Here is a 15,020-nt window from a genome sequence, read left to right on the forward strand (position 1 = left end):
ATTTTTTAATCCTCACCAGAGGACATCTTTTCATTGCTTTTAGAGAGAGAGGAAGTGGGAGAGAGAGCGAAAGAAACATTGATGGGTTGCCTTTTCATATGCACCCTGATTGGGGATCAAACCTGCAACCTTTTGGTCTACGGGATGACTGCAACTGAACTACACCAGTTAGGGTTCGGTGACACAAACTTTAACACTTCATGAAGCGGACGGTCTCCATTTAGAAAACTGAAAGTGGGGCAGAAAGCAGTAAGTTTTTCCAGCAAAAGGGCAAGGAAGAGAAAAATTAAAAATACCTGACTAACTGGGGCCACAGAGTCAAGCTTGTATGGGATGAGAAGAAACGAAAATATAGAGCCCGGAGCCGACTTGGTGTTTGCAGACTGACTGGCTGGATAGGCTGCGTTTCCCGTGAAGCAGAGCATTTACGGGGACATGAGGCTTTGGTTTGCTGACGTGGCACCTCAGGCAGCAGCAGCACCATCCTGGGCCTCGAAATTTATGTCAACACTCCCTACACCCAGGTCCCGCCTGCAGACGGCACCTGTGGGGTGATCAGGTATTACCCGTCCCTAGAGTCCATGGCTGGTCTCCATGACAGCCCCCCTACCTACCTGTTCAGTGCACCCCAGGAATACACCTAAGTGGTCACAAGACATGCTGCAAAGTGTGGAACTTCCCCCATGAGGGAATACCCACAATCTGCCTTTACTGATAGTGATTTCTTACCACGTCCATTCTCGAGATTGCAAATAGTAGCACAGAAGACACTTACTTTGGAAACATGTATTTGTTACTTTTTCTCAGTCCCTGAACCTTTTCCCAATTAACCATGTTCTCTTTATTCCAATCAAGAAACAGGACAGTTGTACACGTGATTTCTCTCCTTGTTTCAACATCAACAACAAAAGGTTTATGATGGGCAGGACTGGGGACCTGGCCCGTGTAGTGGCTGAATTGCTACCTGAATTCCGCCATGCTCGCTCACAGTGCCAGGGGACTTGTGCCAGGGGACAGACCACAGACAGAACTGCTGCTGAGAAGTTAACTGTGACGGGCCAGAAGGCCGCCCTGCGGCAGAGTGCAGGTTAGTGAGGTCCTGAGCTAGACTGAAGCGTCCCCCTGTGCCTGTCCCTTGGGGGTGACAGCAATGTGGCAGACCCACGTGTACAAGCCCACCCTTAAACCATGTTGGCCATGAAATGTGCTCCCCAGTGAGATCCCGTGGAATCCGAGATGACAATTTGTGAAACCCTTCATGGTAGTCTTCAGTACCCCTGGTCCTGCTTGGCTTAAATAAGAATCAACTGACCTTCCAACATTTATTAGCTGGGTAACCTTTAGCAAGGTAAGTCTCCACATCTGTGAAATGGGGCTGATACTACCTACCCCGGGGCTGGTGTGAGGATTCAAAGAGACATGTGTAAAAAGCACATGGATCAATGCCTGCAGCATAGCAGGCAGGCACTCTGTAAATGCCAGCCTTTCGTATCATCAAAGCCAAAAGTCATGATTTTATTCATTCTAAGTAGTGAACAGACGGGCCTGCTGAGGAGTGGTCTGACTACAGAGTTTTGTAGCCCTGGTCCAATGGCTCAGTTTCTCAGTTGGAGCATCATCCTATACACCAGAAGGGTTGTGGGTCCAATCCCCAGTCAGGGCATGCATGGGAGGCAACTGATCAATGTTTCTTTCTCACACTGATGTTTCTCTCTCTCTGTCTCTCTTCCCAGTCCCTCTCTTTCTTTCCCTCTCTTTTTCCCTTCCTCTCTCTCTAAAATCAATTAACATGCCCTTGGGTGAGGATTAAAAAAAAGTTTTGTAAATTTGATGGACTTCTCTGTAAGGATACAGTGAAACCTCCCACATCCCATTAACTAGAAGTAAACCCATCAGGATCCCAGAGCTCCCCTCCTCGTTCAGCCAGGCAACCAGCCCTAAGAATCTCCGCAACAGACATCGTATACAAGGCAGGCAAGGGGGCACTTGTCAAAACGGTCACACAGGCAGTGGCCCGGCTCTCCAGTCTGTAACTACGGCGCTCACACCCTCAGAATTACAGTGCTCAGAGGACCATACAGGCTAATAAGCACAATCAACCAATAAATACAAAGTCTATAAAAATTTTACTAACAGTTTGATCACAAGCTGAAGTTGGAGTGTCTCAGTCATCCTTATTTTGCATCATAAAAAATTACATTCCTCTAAAATGTAAGTCTAGAAAAGCAGGTAATTTACGGGCTTATTTCTAAGACTTACTTCTCAGTCCTGCCAGTTAAAGTGATAACGAAGCTAAAGAATAAACTGTCTCTTCAATGGAAAGATAAATTCCTTAAAGAAAATGAAGTGAAAAGTTACTTTAGGTTAAGTCCGTGAGACAAATGTAGATGAGACATACCCCCACCCCCCGCATCTCAGATACAAATGCAGCCTTTCCAAGCCTTAATTGAAACCAGAAAAGACAGAGAAAACATTTGCACTAAACAATTACCTATTTTGTTAAAACATCAAATAAAAAGACCCAAGGGTCTCTTTCCTTTTAAAAAAAAATAACTGGTTAGAAATAAACACTGGATGTACTGCCTTCCTCCTAACCACCCATAAAAATACTTATTTAGAAAATATGAGAATCATCCGATAGGCCAAAGAGAAAATGTTTCCATCGAGATCATTCTCCTAAAACACTCAGGAGAGTGCTTAACACGCTAGATACGGTCGGGTTGAGCTCTCCCCACCTTCCTTAGGGACTCTATTTATGGTACGTGGTGATGAAACAGGTGCACGCTTGTCCAATCACCAACCCATTTCTACAAGGCTGGCTGAGCTGACTCACTGCAGAGGTGGCCCCGGCCAGCACTCAGCTGCCCTGAGGAAGCACACAGCCATCAAGGGGCTGCAAGCTGGGGTCTGAGCCCCACCTCTGTGGCCCACTAGCAAGTCCAGGTAAATGAGGTGGCCAGTCCAAGCCTCACATTTCTCACAAATTAAATGGAAATGCTAATGATATGTTTATTAATAGTGTTTCCGAGATGCTCGAGCAACTTTCAGGAAAGCACTTCTTGAATCGTAAAGAGCTATTTAAATGCTCTCTGTCTATGAATCTTGTGTGAATGAAAGGCAGGAATTTGTAGCTCTAACCAGTGGGTGGATGGAAATAGCTTTGAAACTGGTAACTGAAAAATACCTAAACATCATCCCATTGTTTTTGCTCACTGGTCTACAAGTAGACCAATTGCAACTCAACAAAGGGGTCTCTGGTCACACTCCGCTTGCTCTCTGGGCCCACCTGTTGCTATGATGCAACAGTAAAGAGGTCCTCATTTTCGGTGCACACCACTTGTGTCCCCCATTACCACCAGAGAGAACAAACTTTCCAGATGCTGAGAAGTCCACTCTGGGGACAATATTATCTCTGAAACCACTGACAACTGCATGACTGGAGACCCTGGGTTTTGAGCAGACAACGGCAAGAATATGGTTCACTCCTAGCCCAGTCAACTGTTCCAGTACAAAACAAAAATTAGTTTGTTCGACATGTCTGAGTGGAGACTTGATGTTTTTTGCCTTCTCAGAGTGTCCCTTTGGGTAAAAGAACTTCTCTTAGGATATGTGCTATGGGTGGCGCCACCCCTCAGGGACGGACACAGAAGGTCACTGGCTTTTCAGACAGGTTTCAGACATACAAACCTGTGTAACAGACCTGCCTTTTCCAATAACAGAAATCCAGTTGAATGGTTTAATGGGAGTGACCTGCAGTCCATATAACCAATGTAGTCCAAGGTTCCACTTATTGTGTGTCATGGGGACCTGGTGTTTCTCGATGTCCTGACTCTGCTCCTTCAGTGTTGGCTCTTCTCAGAAGTGCTCTCCACTCAAGGATGCCTGGTGGCCGCCAGCAGCTCTACCCTGCCTCTCCCAGGAGGGGCCTCTGTTCTAGCATCACCTTTAAAAGTCCTGACATACATTCGTTCTTGGATGGGCTTGATCATGGGCCAGCTCCAGACCAGCAGATGGAACAAGCTGACTGGCCAGCCCAGGCCACATGCTCCGCACCCGCCCTGCACCCCCCCGCCCTGCAGCTGGTGGCCTCAGACACACAGATCTTCAACAGTGGGAGAATGAATATTTGGGAAACAAACACACTACGTCCACTCCGTGCTATCAGTGATCTGGATTTTAGCATAAGTGATAGGGGTTTTTTGTTCTCATCTTGTGTAGCTCTTCAGGGTGGGGAAATAAAGGTTAGCAAAGGTGGTTATGCTCTGGACATCCCTCTCTCTACATCAAATACAAATTATCATCCTTTGGATTTTAAAATTTATCTTTTTACATGAAATCCAATTCATTCACTCTGTTCAAGTGCCCACATTCTGAAAGAAAAAGGAAACATGAAATGTTAAGCATTTCTAACAATTACTGAGGAAAACAGAAGAAACAATCATGTAGGTGGTATGAAGAATGAGAAAGTTTAAAAAATAAAGTTATGACACTGTAAAGAGTAGATAACATGACTTTAGTAAATATTTAGCACTAGACATGAAAATAAATTTTCAGTCTTAAAATTTCCTACTTAATTACACCATCAGCTAGGAAAAGCTTAGAGAAGCCAACCTATTTTGCCAGGTGTGGACTTTACTTTTACTTATTAAACTCTAGTTTTTTCTATATTAATTTTCAATTATGAGCATCTTTGCCTTTATCATTTCTACACATTTGCCATTTGTGACAGATCTTTGTGACTTAAAAGTACATTAAAAACACCTGTTCCCAGATTTTTGCTATCTGCTATTGCTACCAATTTGCTATTGCTAACCTCATTTGTACGTGGCACTCTATCAATGACGTCTTTGAGAGGGGGGGTCCTGCCTTTGGTATTATGAACGGAAACCTTTCTAAATATTTGGAGTGAAACCTCTTCAGCTGTTTAAAGGCTGAATAGAGGAGTCCCATTTCCACTTCACAGGGGTGTGTGGGTATGAATGCGCATGCACAGAATTGCTTCAGGCCTCAACAGTGTCAACCATGTCCCAGGCTCCAAAATATCTGTCCTGCACGATGCCACAAATGCCACCACAAAAGGGCCATTCACTTGGATTGAGGCACTGCATATTCAGCAAACTCAAACTGAACAAGAAGAGTTTCATAACTCAATGTCACAGCAACCGGCCAAGCTCTGAATAAGGTAATAAGACAGAAGGGACCAGGAGGTCAAATGAGCCTGTAGGGGAGGCTCATGAGGCAGAAGGGAAGTCACGGGCCTAAGTTACCCTTCAGGGTCTAGAAAGAGGAGGGAGGGCACCAAAGGAAGACTTGCCTTTCCCCAGTGTCAACCCAGGAGAGGGAAGCACTTTGTAAATATCACTAAAGTGAAAAACAACTGAAATGTGACATTTCAAGAACTAAACCTCCCCAAAATTAATTCTCAAAAAGAGAATGAGACTTTCTTCTGCGTTTCCTTTTTTCTGCGCAGGAATTTAAATGCCCTTCAACTAGAGAAATGTCTATTTAAACATTAGTAATTACACAATGCAGAAGAGCCTTTCAATGGAAGTACCTATTGCTTCAACAGGTTTTCCCAAGTGGAGACAACTAAGATTTACATATGGCTCCTGAAGCCTCACCAAACTAAGAGAACAATTCCCCGATTCTTCTATTAATGTTTTATGATTGAAGTGCATCAAAAACAAAAGGATTTCTAAAGATACATTTACAGTTTCGTGGCTGTCATTTATTTCTAGATCATGCACATAGACAAATCCATTAGTACATTTATTATATCACCCATCTCAGTGCTCATAATAATATGGTCATCTTTATTTGGACATTTGAAATTTAAAAGTACTGTATTCTTTGTTGCTACTGTGCTCTCTGAAGTGCAACTCCAGGTTACTTATTCTAATTAGGATTCAGGCAAATAACACACAGAGACTGGAAAACGCGGCAGATGATTAGTGTCGGACAAAAATCTTGTGTTCAAACAACACTATGACTGCAATGAAGGAAAAGCCCACGTGAATCACAGGTTTTTGCATCCTGCCTTGCCCACATGCATTCCGCAAACTCAGGAGAGACCCAGAGCTCTTAACGTTTCTCTGTGGGGAAAGGCAGAGGGTAGCATCTCCTTTTGTGTTAAGAACATGAGGCTAGTGGTCAGGAGACCTGGGCCGAAACCCTGGCGCTGCCCAAGTAACCCTATGGCTGGGGATCTATTTCCTTGATTCTACAAGTTGGTTATCATCTCTGGTGCTAATTCCCAATTCACAGGTCCTCTAATTCTTAGGAAACCGTGATCGTGAAAGAGATCCGACCCATGGCTCTCACAGAGTGGGTCCTACAGCGTTACCACTGGAGAATTTGTAAGAAATGCAAGTGGAGAGGGCCCACCCCAGGTCTACGTAATCAGTAAGCCCTAGTTTGAGCAGCGATTCTCAAACCGCACAGCGTACATCCTGATGCTATGCAGTTTGAGAGCCACTGGATTAGACCAAAGCTACATTTAAGAAATTCACTGTGGTTCCAAACACAGGGTAAATAAAGCTAAACTCTATCATTACACTCAGTTTATCAGCTACATGTTAATTTTCAGGCTTATGGCAAACATTCTTTGAAAACTCTGAAAGGACATAACCACAGAGGTAAGATTTAGGGCAATTTTAACTAATAATGGCCAATGAAACTTAGTTTTACCCCTAATTAGGAAAGTTAGGATTTTTAGATTATTTCTCATGTTCCCAACGCTATATATTATTTAAGAAAAAAGTAATTTTCTAACCATATAGACTTTATCTTTAATCCTGTGAATAATTATTTAATAAAAGGCATATTCAGATCTATAACATGCTAAACAATGAGCTTCATCACTACAAAATATTGCAACAGTACATGACAACAAGTTTTTATTAGTGCTTAACATAATAATTGAAGTTTTGAGTTATTCTGCACATTATTATACTAATGTAGTTGCTTTTCATAATGACTACTGTGGTTTTTAATTTCTAATGTTATAAGAACCAGGAAAAATTCACAATACGGACATAGTGGCTTCATAATCTACTCTGAAAAAAGTATAATTAGATGTGCAGTTATTTCACACACAAAATATATAAATAACTTTCTAAGTATAAATTATTAGACAAATTACTAAATAAATAATACTTTACACCTTGCTAGAGTGTCCTGAGCTCTCCTAAATTAGGTCACCACACACTAAGGTTTTCTTCAACTTCACCATCTATTTAGTCTTTATTTTCTGAGATTAATAAGAATTAGGCTATTTAGAGAAAAATACCTCTGTATCCACTGCTCCATGCTGTTTTTAAGCATGGTTCCTGTAACACTAAAAAAAAAGCTATGCTGTGGGCTATAATGCCTCAAATAATACAATGAAAATCAATGATTTGGAAAATGCAAAAATTTGAAATATACTTTTTGTAATTTCTTTCCAATTATTGCAGATTAAAAAGAATTTAAAAAACTGAAAAACTGAATCAGCAATAACCAAAGATAATGTGCCTAAACTTAAGCACCCACAAGAAGCTGTTAATGAGGTATCTTTCTGGATTTACTTTGCTACAACAGAAACTTAGTTCTTAAAGCGCTTAAACAAAATCACTGGACTTGTTTTATTTGAAACCGGAGTCATTCCTGCAGCAGGACAGCTTCAACCTGGGAAGACGTCACTACAAAAAACTGCTTACATTCACTGCGGTAGTTTAGGGCTCAGAGAGTGGTTAGCACACCCTAAATGAATTTACTTCGGTAAGTCTAGTAACAGCACAGCTCAGGAAATGCTACATAAGCTTATATACAACTGTACCTTTAACACTGGGTTGTATGCTCACTGCCATTTTAAAGCTTATTAACTAACTGATCGCAGTGATAAACTTTAGGCGCACTCGGGAGAGTCAATTTTAGACGAAAGAGCTGCTCACACACATATTTTATGATAGGTAGAGGCACACCCATACCATGAAACACTACACTGGTAAACTAGGCATTTTTAAAACAAAATTTTATCAATGTGTTCAGATGTTGGATTTTTATAATGTTTCCACTAAGATTCTATAAACCAATAATCTGAACTGGTTAAAAACAATGACGAAATGAAGGCAACATTTAATATACTTTTTATTTGTTTAATTTGGTAAACGTAGAATGTAATGGTTTCAAGGCAAATTCTGGATTATTTCAGTCACAACTCAACAGTTAACATGATTCAGAAGAACAGTCTTATCTTCAGTATCCACCCATCCCTACACAGACATATCTACAGAAGTCCAGGTACATATATATTAGTTTTCAAAAGCTCAGGATTTTCAACAACTCTAGAATTTATATTTTATACTCACACACACTTCAAAATTATCCATTTGATGCAGGATATAATCATGAGGAGTTAAAAATTCATGCAATGATACTCAGGTTTTTCTTTAAAAAAGTAAATCCAATATTTGATAATTCAATGCTATATAAAGTGCATTGAATAGCTTAAATAAAACAAATGCCAATTTTATCATGAATTAATAACATATTTATTGTCTTGAAACCAAACAGGCCCAAGTTTCTTTCTGTGTTTATGAGTCAGCTCTCCATAAACTCATTTCTTTCAAGCTTCCTGTGTAATAAAAATCAAGATATTTCATTTCTTCTTTGCATTTACAAGAGATGGCAGGGGACTCAAGGTAAGTATGTTCTTGATGATTCAGAGTCAGAAAGAACTTCTTCTTGAGTAGAAGGTTCGTAATCTGCATTTTCAGCTAATTCGATATCTAACTCATCATTACTTTCTGCACTGTAATCAACTTCTTCAAGGAATCGAGGTTCATCTTCATCCAAAACGTAAGTGGTAGGGCTGTACACACAGAACACACAAGGCCACATTAGATTTCCAGGTTCTAGTATAAGGTTATTTGAACATGCTGGATTAACTCTGATTTCAATATAATAAAACTGGCTGGGTTGACTTTAAGAACATTACCCAAATGAACAAGTTCAGAGACTTCTGAATACAATAACTGAAACCTCCTGGCATTGACAACAGAGGGTGAGATGTTAATTTTTAATTATATTACAAGACTGTCATATACATTCTATAATTTACATACCAACAAAAACAGCCTAATTGTTTTGGGTTTCTTCTTTAATTAGGTTACTTCTTTGAAGGGTTTCATCAATTTGGAGGCTTAAAAATTCTATTTTAATCACTGTAAAGAAGCAGCAGATAATTTCAATAGGCTTTGTAAGAAACTGCGGGCATCTCATTGGTTCCTGCAGCACTGACACCACTCATTCTAAGCATGCACAGTGATTATTTGCCATTAAAAATATATAGCAATCCTCACAGTTTCTACTGGTCAAGAATAAAAATGAAAAACAAGTGAACACTCCATACCCAGATTAATTACTTTCCCTAGGGACACAGAGTAAGATATCTACTTAAAAACACTAAGTGCTTCTAAATATTTCATTAGGTACATTGGGATTAAGACAACCTTTCCACTCAAGCAATATATTTTTTCCTCTTCAAAAACGTAACAGTATTCTGAGTTTTCCTCACTTGGGAGATTTTTGCACACACAGAGAGAGGCACACACCTACACGCCCCACATCAAAGAAACACTACAGCAGCATTTCAATGTCCCCATTTTGTGACCCAAACTACCTTGATTTCATATAGAGGTATGTTTGTTTATATCCCACCTGTTTCCAAGGGATTTCCCATTGCTGATGCAATTAAAAGCTATAAAATCAAACAATAAAAAGGAATAATAATCTGTTAAAATGAGCAGAGAAGCAGATGTTATTAAACATCTAAAATGAAAGAATTCCTGCAACTGAACATTAAATTCGGTTCAGATATCTGGAAGTTCGGGCAAGAAAGACACGTGAATGGATTACATGGTTCTAATTTTCTGGGAAGAGAACGCAAAACTCATCTGGTGAAAGTATTTTTTTCTAGAACTGTTTTAATTTTGTTCATCACAGAAAAGAGGAAAATATATTGCAAAACCATCCTGATCTTATACACAGCAAAGCTGCTCCTACAAGTGCTGTGACAGAGAGGTCCCAACGAGCCAGGCCAAGTGCCATGGAGGATCATGTGAGACTCCACAGCCACCGCACACGCACAAGGACAAGTGCACAGCTTTTGATTATGCAACTAAAATGTTCATCATCACTCTGTATATCTTTAGGGGGAAAAGGTAAATTACCAAAAAAAAGTATTTGCCTTTTAACATGACAATTACTCTATTTTGAAACAATGTAATTCATTCCTTCTGCTTGACCTTGGTATTTCAAATTCACAGGGTGTCCTAGGTTCATTCAAACAATAGACAGAAGACTAGTTGGAGCAAAGGAGGAGGGAAGAGGGAAGGAGAGAAAGTAAGAAAAGACTAATATCTTGCCACATACTTGCTTGTTTTCTTCCTAGAAACGATTATGGAAAGAGCCAGAAGGAAACAGATTTGTTCACAGCCATGGAGAACACTGGCACAGGGGCGGGGCAAACCAACCCCGAGTGCAGAGGCTAACCCCACAGTGATGCGGCACAGCGGCCAGGATGGCGCAGATGCACAGCAGCATCACAGGCTCTCCCCACAGGAAGGAAGAATACCAAGTCCATGCAGTGGGTGGGTGTGCAGGCAAGCATCGTTCAGACCTACAGAGTGCAGAATTCCATGGACCCCACTCCACTGGTTGAAGGTAGTCCAGCCACTACATGGGGGTCAGAGCAAGGACCTGGTCCTATATGAGGAGCTGGATACTAGAAAATTAATCAATCTGAGCTAAGGAAAAGGGATTAAAGAAAAAGCCTGGTAGTATAATCTGTAAGTCAATGAGGGAACAGGAGAGAAGTATGATTAAGGAGCAACAAAGATGCCCAGGATCAAGCCCAAAAAGCTCTTTGACAGAAAGGATACTTGGATGAATGCTGGTATCAGATGCTGAAAAGCACTTTTAAAACAAGAGAAGCACACTGGGAAGACAGGCTCCTGGAAATTTTAAAGAAATTCCATAATAAGGAACGCGGAGGCTGGATCCAGATAACAGCTGATCCTGTCCGTTCTGGATCCTGGCTCATGCATATGCTGACTGTGACCTGAACTCCGTTCATGTTCTGGCATCACCCATCCTTTTACCCAGGAGTGGACCAGTGTCTTACTCTTCTTCCTCTGTAACCCTAACCCATACTGGCTCTGATCATTGACTCTTGCTTCTGCAGATCCTAATAAAATCACATTCCTATCCTGCAGCTGAAGTATACAGACTGCATCCAGCAATGGTGCTGAGGCCATCAGCGCTACCTTACATTCGTGTTTGTTTAGGGGGTGGAGGGTGACAGGGGAGGAGTGATCAGCTCTAGGTCTAAGGAGCTGGGGGAAGGCTGAGATGGAAAAAGGGAGGGAAGATGAGCCCCTGATCACTCTGCTGAAAGCAGCCTTCTTACTGCTATTCCAGTTGCCACTTTCCAGTCCATTTTTTCTAGATCTCTCTGCTGTACTTAACTGTGGTGGGAATTCTGACACTCCCCTCTCTCTTTCTAATGTTGATCGAGTGCTCTTCATCCCTGGGGTATGCCTTGAAAACAGGCGCTTGTACAAATGCTCTGCTCTTTCTCACACGCATGCCCTCTCTGAGTGAGCTCATACACTTCAATTTGCATTCTGATCATTTCCAAATCCCGATGTCTATCCCCAACTTCTCCCTTGAACTTTCTGTGTGTACACATGGACTTGCTAGTATACTCACATGGCTGTCTCATGTGTACCTGTGAATGTCATGTGCTCACAACTGAACTCATTGTTCTCCCCATTAAGCCTGCTCCTCTTGTGGTTTCTCAGTATCATTCACTCAGTGAGTCAAAAAAAAAAAAAAAACCAACATTCTCAGCAAGCTAGTCATGCCCATCAATGTCCAGACCACTTCTTGCCTCACAAGTCTTCACTGACGTTGTTTCCTCTGCTTAGGACATACTTCCCACCTTTCTTCCCCTCACCACTCACATCTCTTTCAAATCACCGCTTGTGCTTAGCTTTAGGTGTTCTTCCTTTCTTAAAGCCCATCTTGGGATAAGAACCCTTTCTCTATATTCCCTTTGTAACCTGCACAAACATTGCGTCTCATTCCTTGTCAGATGCAGTTGAAACCATCTACTGGTCCCACAGTGGCTGCACCTGTGTTCTCAGTACTAAATCATAAGCATTTTAAGGTCGGGAGCTGTGACCTAGCCATCCTACACCACCTGTTAACTCCCAGAGGTGCCTGACACACTGTAGGCCCTGAACAAATGTTTGCTGCACTCCCTACAAGAAGCCACAAGGCCCACAAGGTCACTGACTTTCATATTACTCCATCCCACTGGTTTTACTTTAGTTAAAAGAAAAACACCTCATGACACAAGCCCAATCATAGCAATTCAGTTTTACTCTTATTAAGAATTCTAACATATGTTTTAAGTACTTTACAATTTAGGAAGTATCTTCAGACACATGATCTCACAATAGTCTTAAGAGTAAGACTTTAAGGTATTTGCCCCAGGCTTATAAAATAATCCCTTTCCATTAGCAGATAGAAATTCAAAGGTTATTTCAATCATAAAAAATATCTAATCAGCATTTGTTCTTTCTCACTGCTATTAGTTTTTGCACCACGATTTCCTCATTTACCTCATTTTCTTCATGTAAGTTTACTCCATTTGCCCTGTTTTTGCTTCCTTCTCTGACAGCTGTACTATATACATCTGCCTTAACAGCCTTCTATCCTAGATTTTTGTTCTTAATGTAAAGGTGTCTATGCCAAAAACAATTCAATAAGAAACATTTCGTTCTAAAAGAGAATAGCATTTTAGTCCAAAAACGAATCCTCCTCATGCTACTTTCAGAAAAATGTGAAAACCCTCACCTAAAGGGCCTTCTCACAACATGAAGACACTGAAATTCTCCACTGCAGAATTATTATGCAGAAGAGTTTGATTACAAGTATTTTCTTTTTTAAAATCTGTATTGTATTTTTTTCCATTCCTCTTTAGTCTCCTTATACTCCCCTACCCCCAACAATCACCACACTGTTGTCCATGCCCATGAGTCTTTTTCCTTTTTGCTCAACCCCTCCACCCCCTAACTTCACCCTCCCCCACTAGCTGTCGCCCTGCTATCTGTGAGTCTGTTTCTGTTTTGCTTCTTAGTTCAGTTTGTTCACTAGATTCCACATATGAGTGAACCATATGGTATTTGTCTTTCTCTGACTGGCTTATTTCGCTTAGCATAATGTTCTCCAAGTCCATCCATACTGTTGCAAAGGGTAAAATTTTCTTCCTTTTTATGGCCAAGTAGTATTCCATTGTTCAAATGTCCCATAGTTGTTTTATCCACTCATCCACTGATGGACACTTGGGCTGCTTCCATATCTTGGCGATTGTAAGTAACGCTGCAATGAACACAGGTATGCTTATGTTCTTTCGCATTAGTGTTTTGGGTTGCCTCCAGATATACTCCCAGAAGTGGGAGAGTTGGGTCAAAAGGAAGATCCATTTTGAGTTTTTTGAGGTATCTCCATACTGCTTTCCACATTGGTTGCATTCCCACCAACAGTGCAAAAGGGTTCTCTTTCTCCACATGCTTGCCAACACTTGTTTGTGGATTTATTGATGATAGTCATTCTGACAGGTGTGAGATGGTATCTCATCGTGGTTTTAATTTGCATTTCTCTGATGATTAGTGATGTTGAGCATCTTTTCATATGTGTATTGGCCATCTGTATGTCCTCTGTGGTGAAGTGTCTATTCAGGTTCTTTGCCCATTTTTTAATTGTGTTGTTTTTTTGGTATTGAGTTTTGTAAGTACTTTATAAATTTTGGATATTAACCCATTATCAGATGTATCAGCGATTATGATGTTCTCCCATTCTCTGTGACTGCACTATTTCCTAATGACAGGAAAAATTGTGCTTCGTTCAAATTCAAAGTTTTCAGGCTATCTTTATATTAAACTATTAATCACTGTGCAAAATTAAAGCTACAGAATTCACCACCCTCCTCTCACGTACACCAGTGTACGTCCATTAGAGCTGACTAGACATCTGAGACAACAGAATGCAGATCTCCAGCTGCTACCTACACAAACAAAAGAAACAGACACTCCACACGGAGTCAGAAGTCCCCTTGTGCTCCGCGCTTCAACTAACCGACTGTGTGACCCTGAGCACGCCACTCTCTCCAAACACCGGTTTTCCTCAAGTGTGAAAACAAGATAAACAAGTAGGACTACATCAAACTAAAAAGTGTTTGCACAGCAAAGGAATCTATCAAGAAAATGAAAAGAAAGGCAAAACCTACGAAATGGGAGAAAATACTTGCAAACCACATTATCTTATTAAGGATATTATATCCAAAGTATACAAGGAACTCACATAATTCAAGCAAAAATAAATAAATAAATAAATAAATACCCAATTTAAAAATGGGAAAAAGACCTAAGTAGACATTTTCCAAAGAAGACATACAAACGGCCAACAAGTACATGAAAAGGCATTCAACATCACTAACCATCAAATAAATGCAAATCAAAAGGACAATGAGATATTATTTCACATTTTTTAGGATGGCTATTATCCCAAAGATAAGAGATAACAAATGACAGTGAGGATGCAGAACAAAGGGAACCCTGTGCACTGTTGGTGGAAATGAAAACTGGCACAGCCGCTATGAAAAAGTGTGGAGGTTCTTCAAGAAATTAGAAAGGGAACTACCGCATGACACAGCAATCGCACTTCTGAGTATGTATCCAAAGGGAGCAGTACCATTATCTCAAAGAGAGATCTGCACGCCAATGCTCACAGCAATATTATTCCCAACAGCCAAACATGGAAACAAACTAAGTGTCCATTGATGGATAGACAGATAAAGAAAATGTGGTAAACAGATACACAATGGGGTATTATTCAGCCTTAAAAAAAGAAGAAAAAAATTTTTTAATTTGCTACAACATGGATGAACCTAGAGGCTATGATGCTAAGTGAAA

At 40.7% G+C, this 15,020-nt stretch overlaps 1 protein-coding gene across 8 annotated transcripts in view; it reads right to left on the reverse strand.

Moving 5' to 3' along the window:
• Positions 1-4,094: 4,094 nt before the first annotated feature.
• The window catches only part of AGTPBP1 (ATP/GTP binding carboxypeptidase 1), a 142,462-nt gene continuing 131,536 nt past the window's right edge, over positions 4,095-15,020 (reverse strand). For 6 of the 8 annotated variants that reach the window (XM_037035822.1, XM_037035827.1, XM_037035825.1 and 3 more), the window contains one exon: positions 8,109-8,851. In XM_037035822.1, the coding sequence (XP_036891717.1) occupies positions 8,677-8,851 (175 nt within the window). In that variant the 3' untranslated portion in view covers positions 8,109-8,676. Of the gene's footprint in view, positions 4,371-8,108; positions 8,852-15,020 lie in introns of those variants that run through there. The other 2 variants (XM_037035826.1, XM_037035824.1) reach the window with 2 other exon arrangements.

This window comes from Sturnira hondurensis, unplaced genomic scaffold (assembly GCF_014824575.4).
Source record: "Sturnira hondurensis isolate 20B ecotype Veracruz unplaced genomic scaffold, ASM1482457v3 Scaffold0022566, whole genome shotgun sequence".
Lineage (NCBI taxonomy): Eukaryota > Metazoa > Chordata > Mammalia > Chiroptera > Phyllostomidae > Sturnira > Sturnira hondurensis.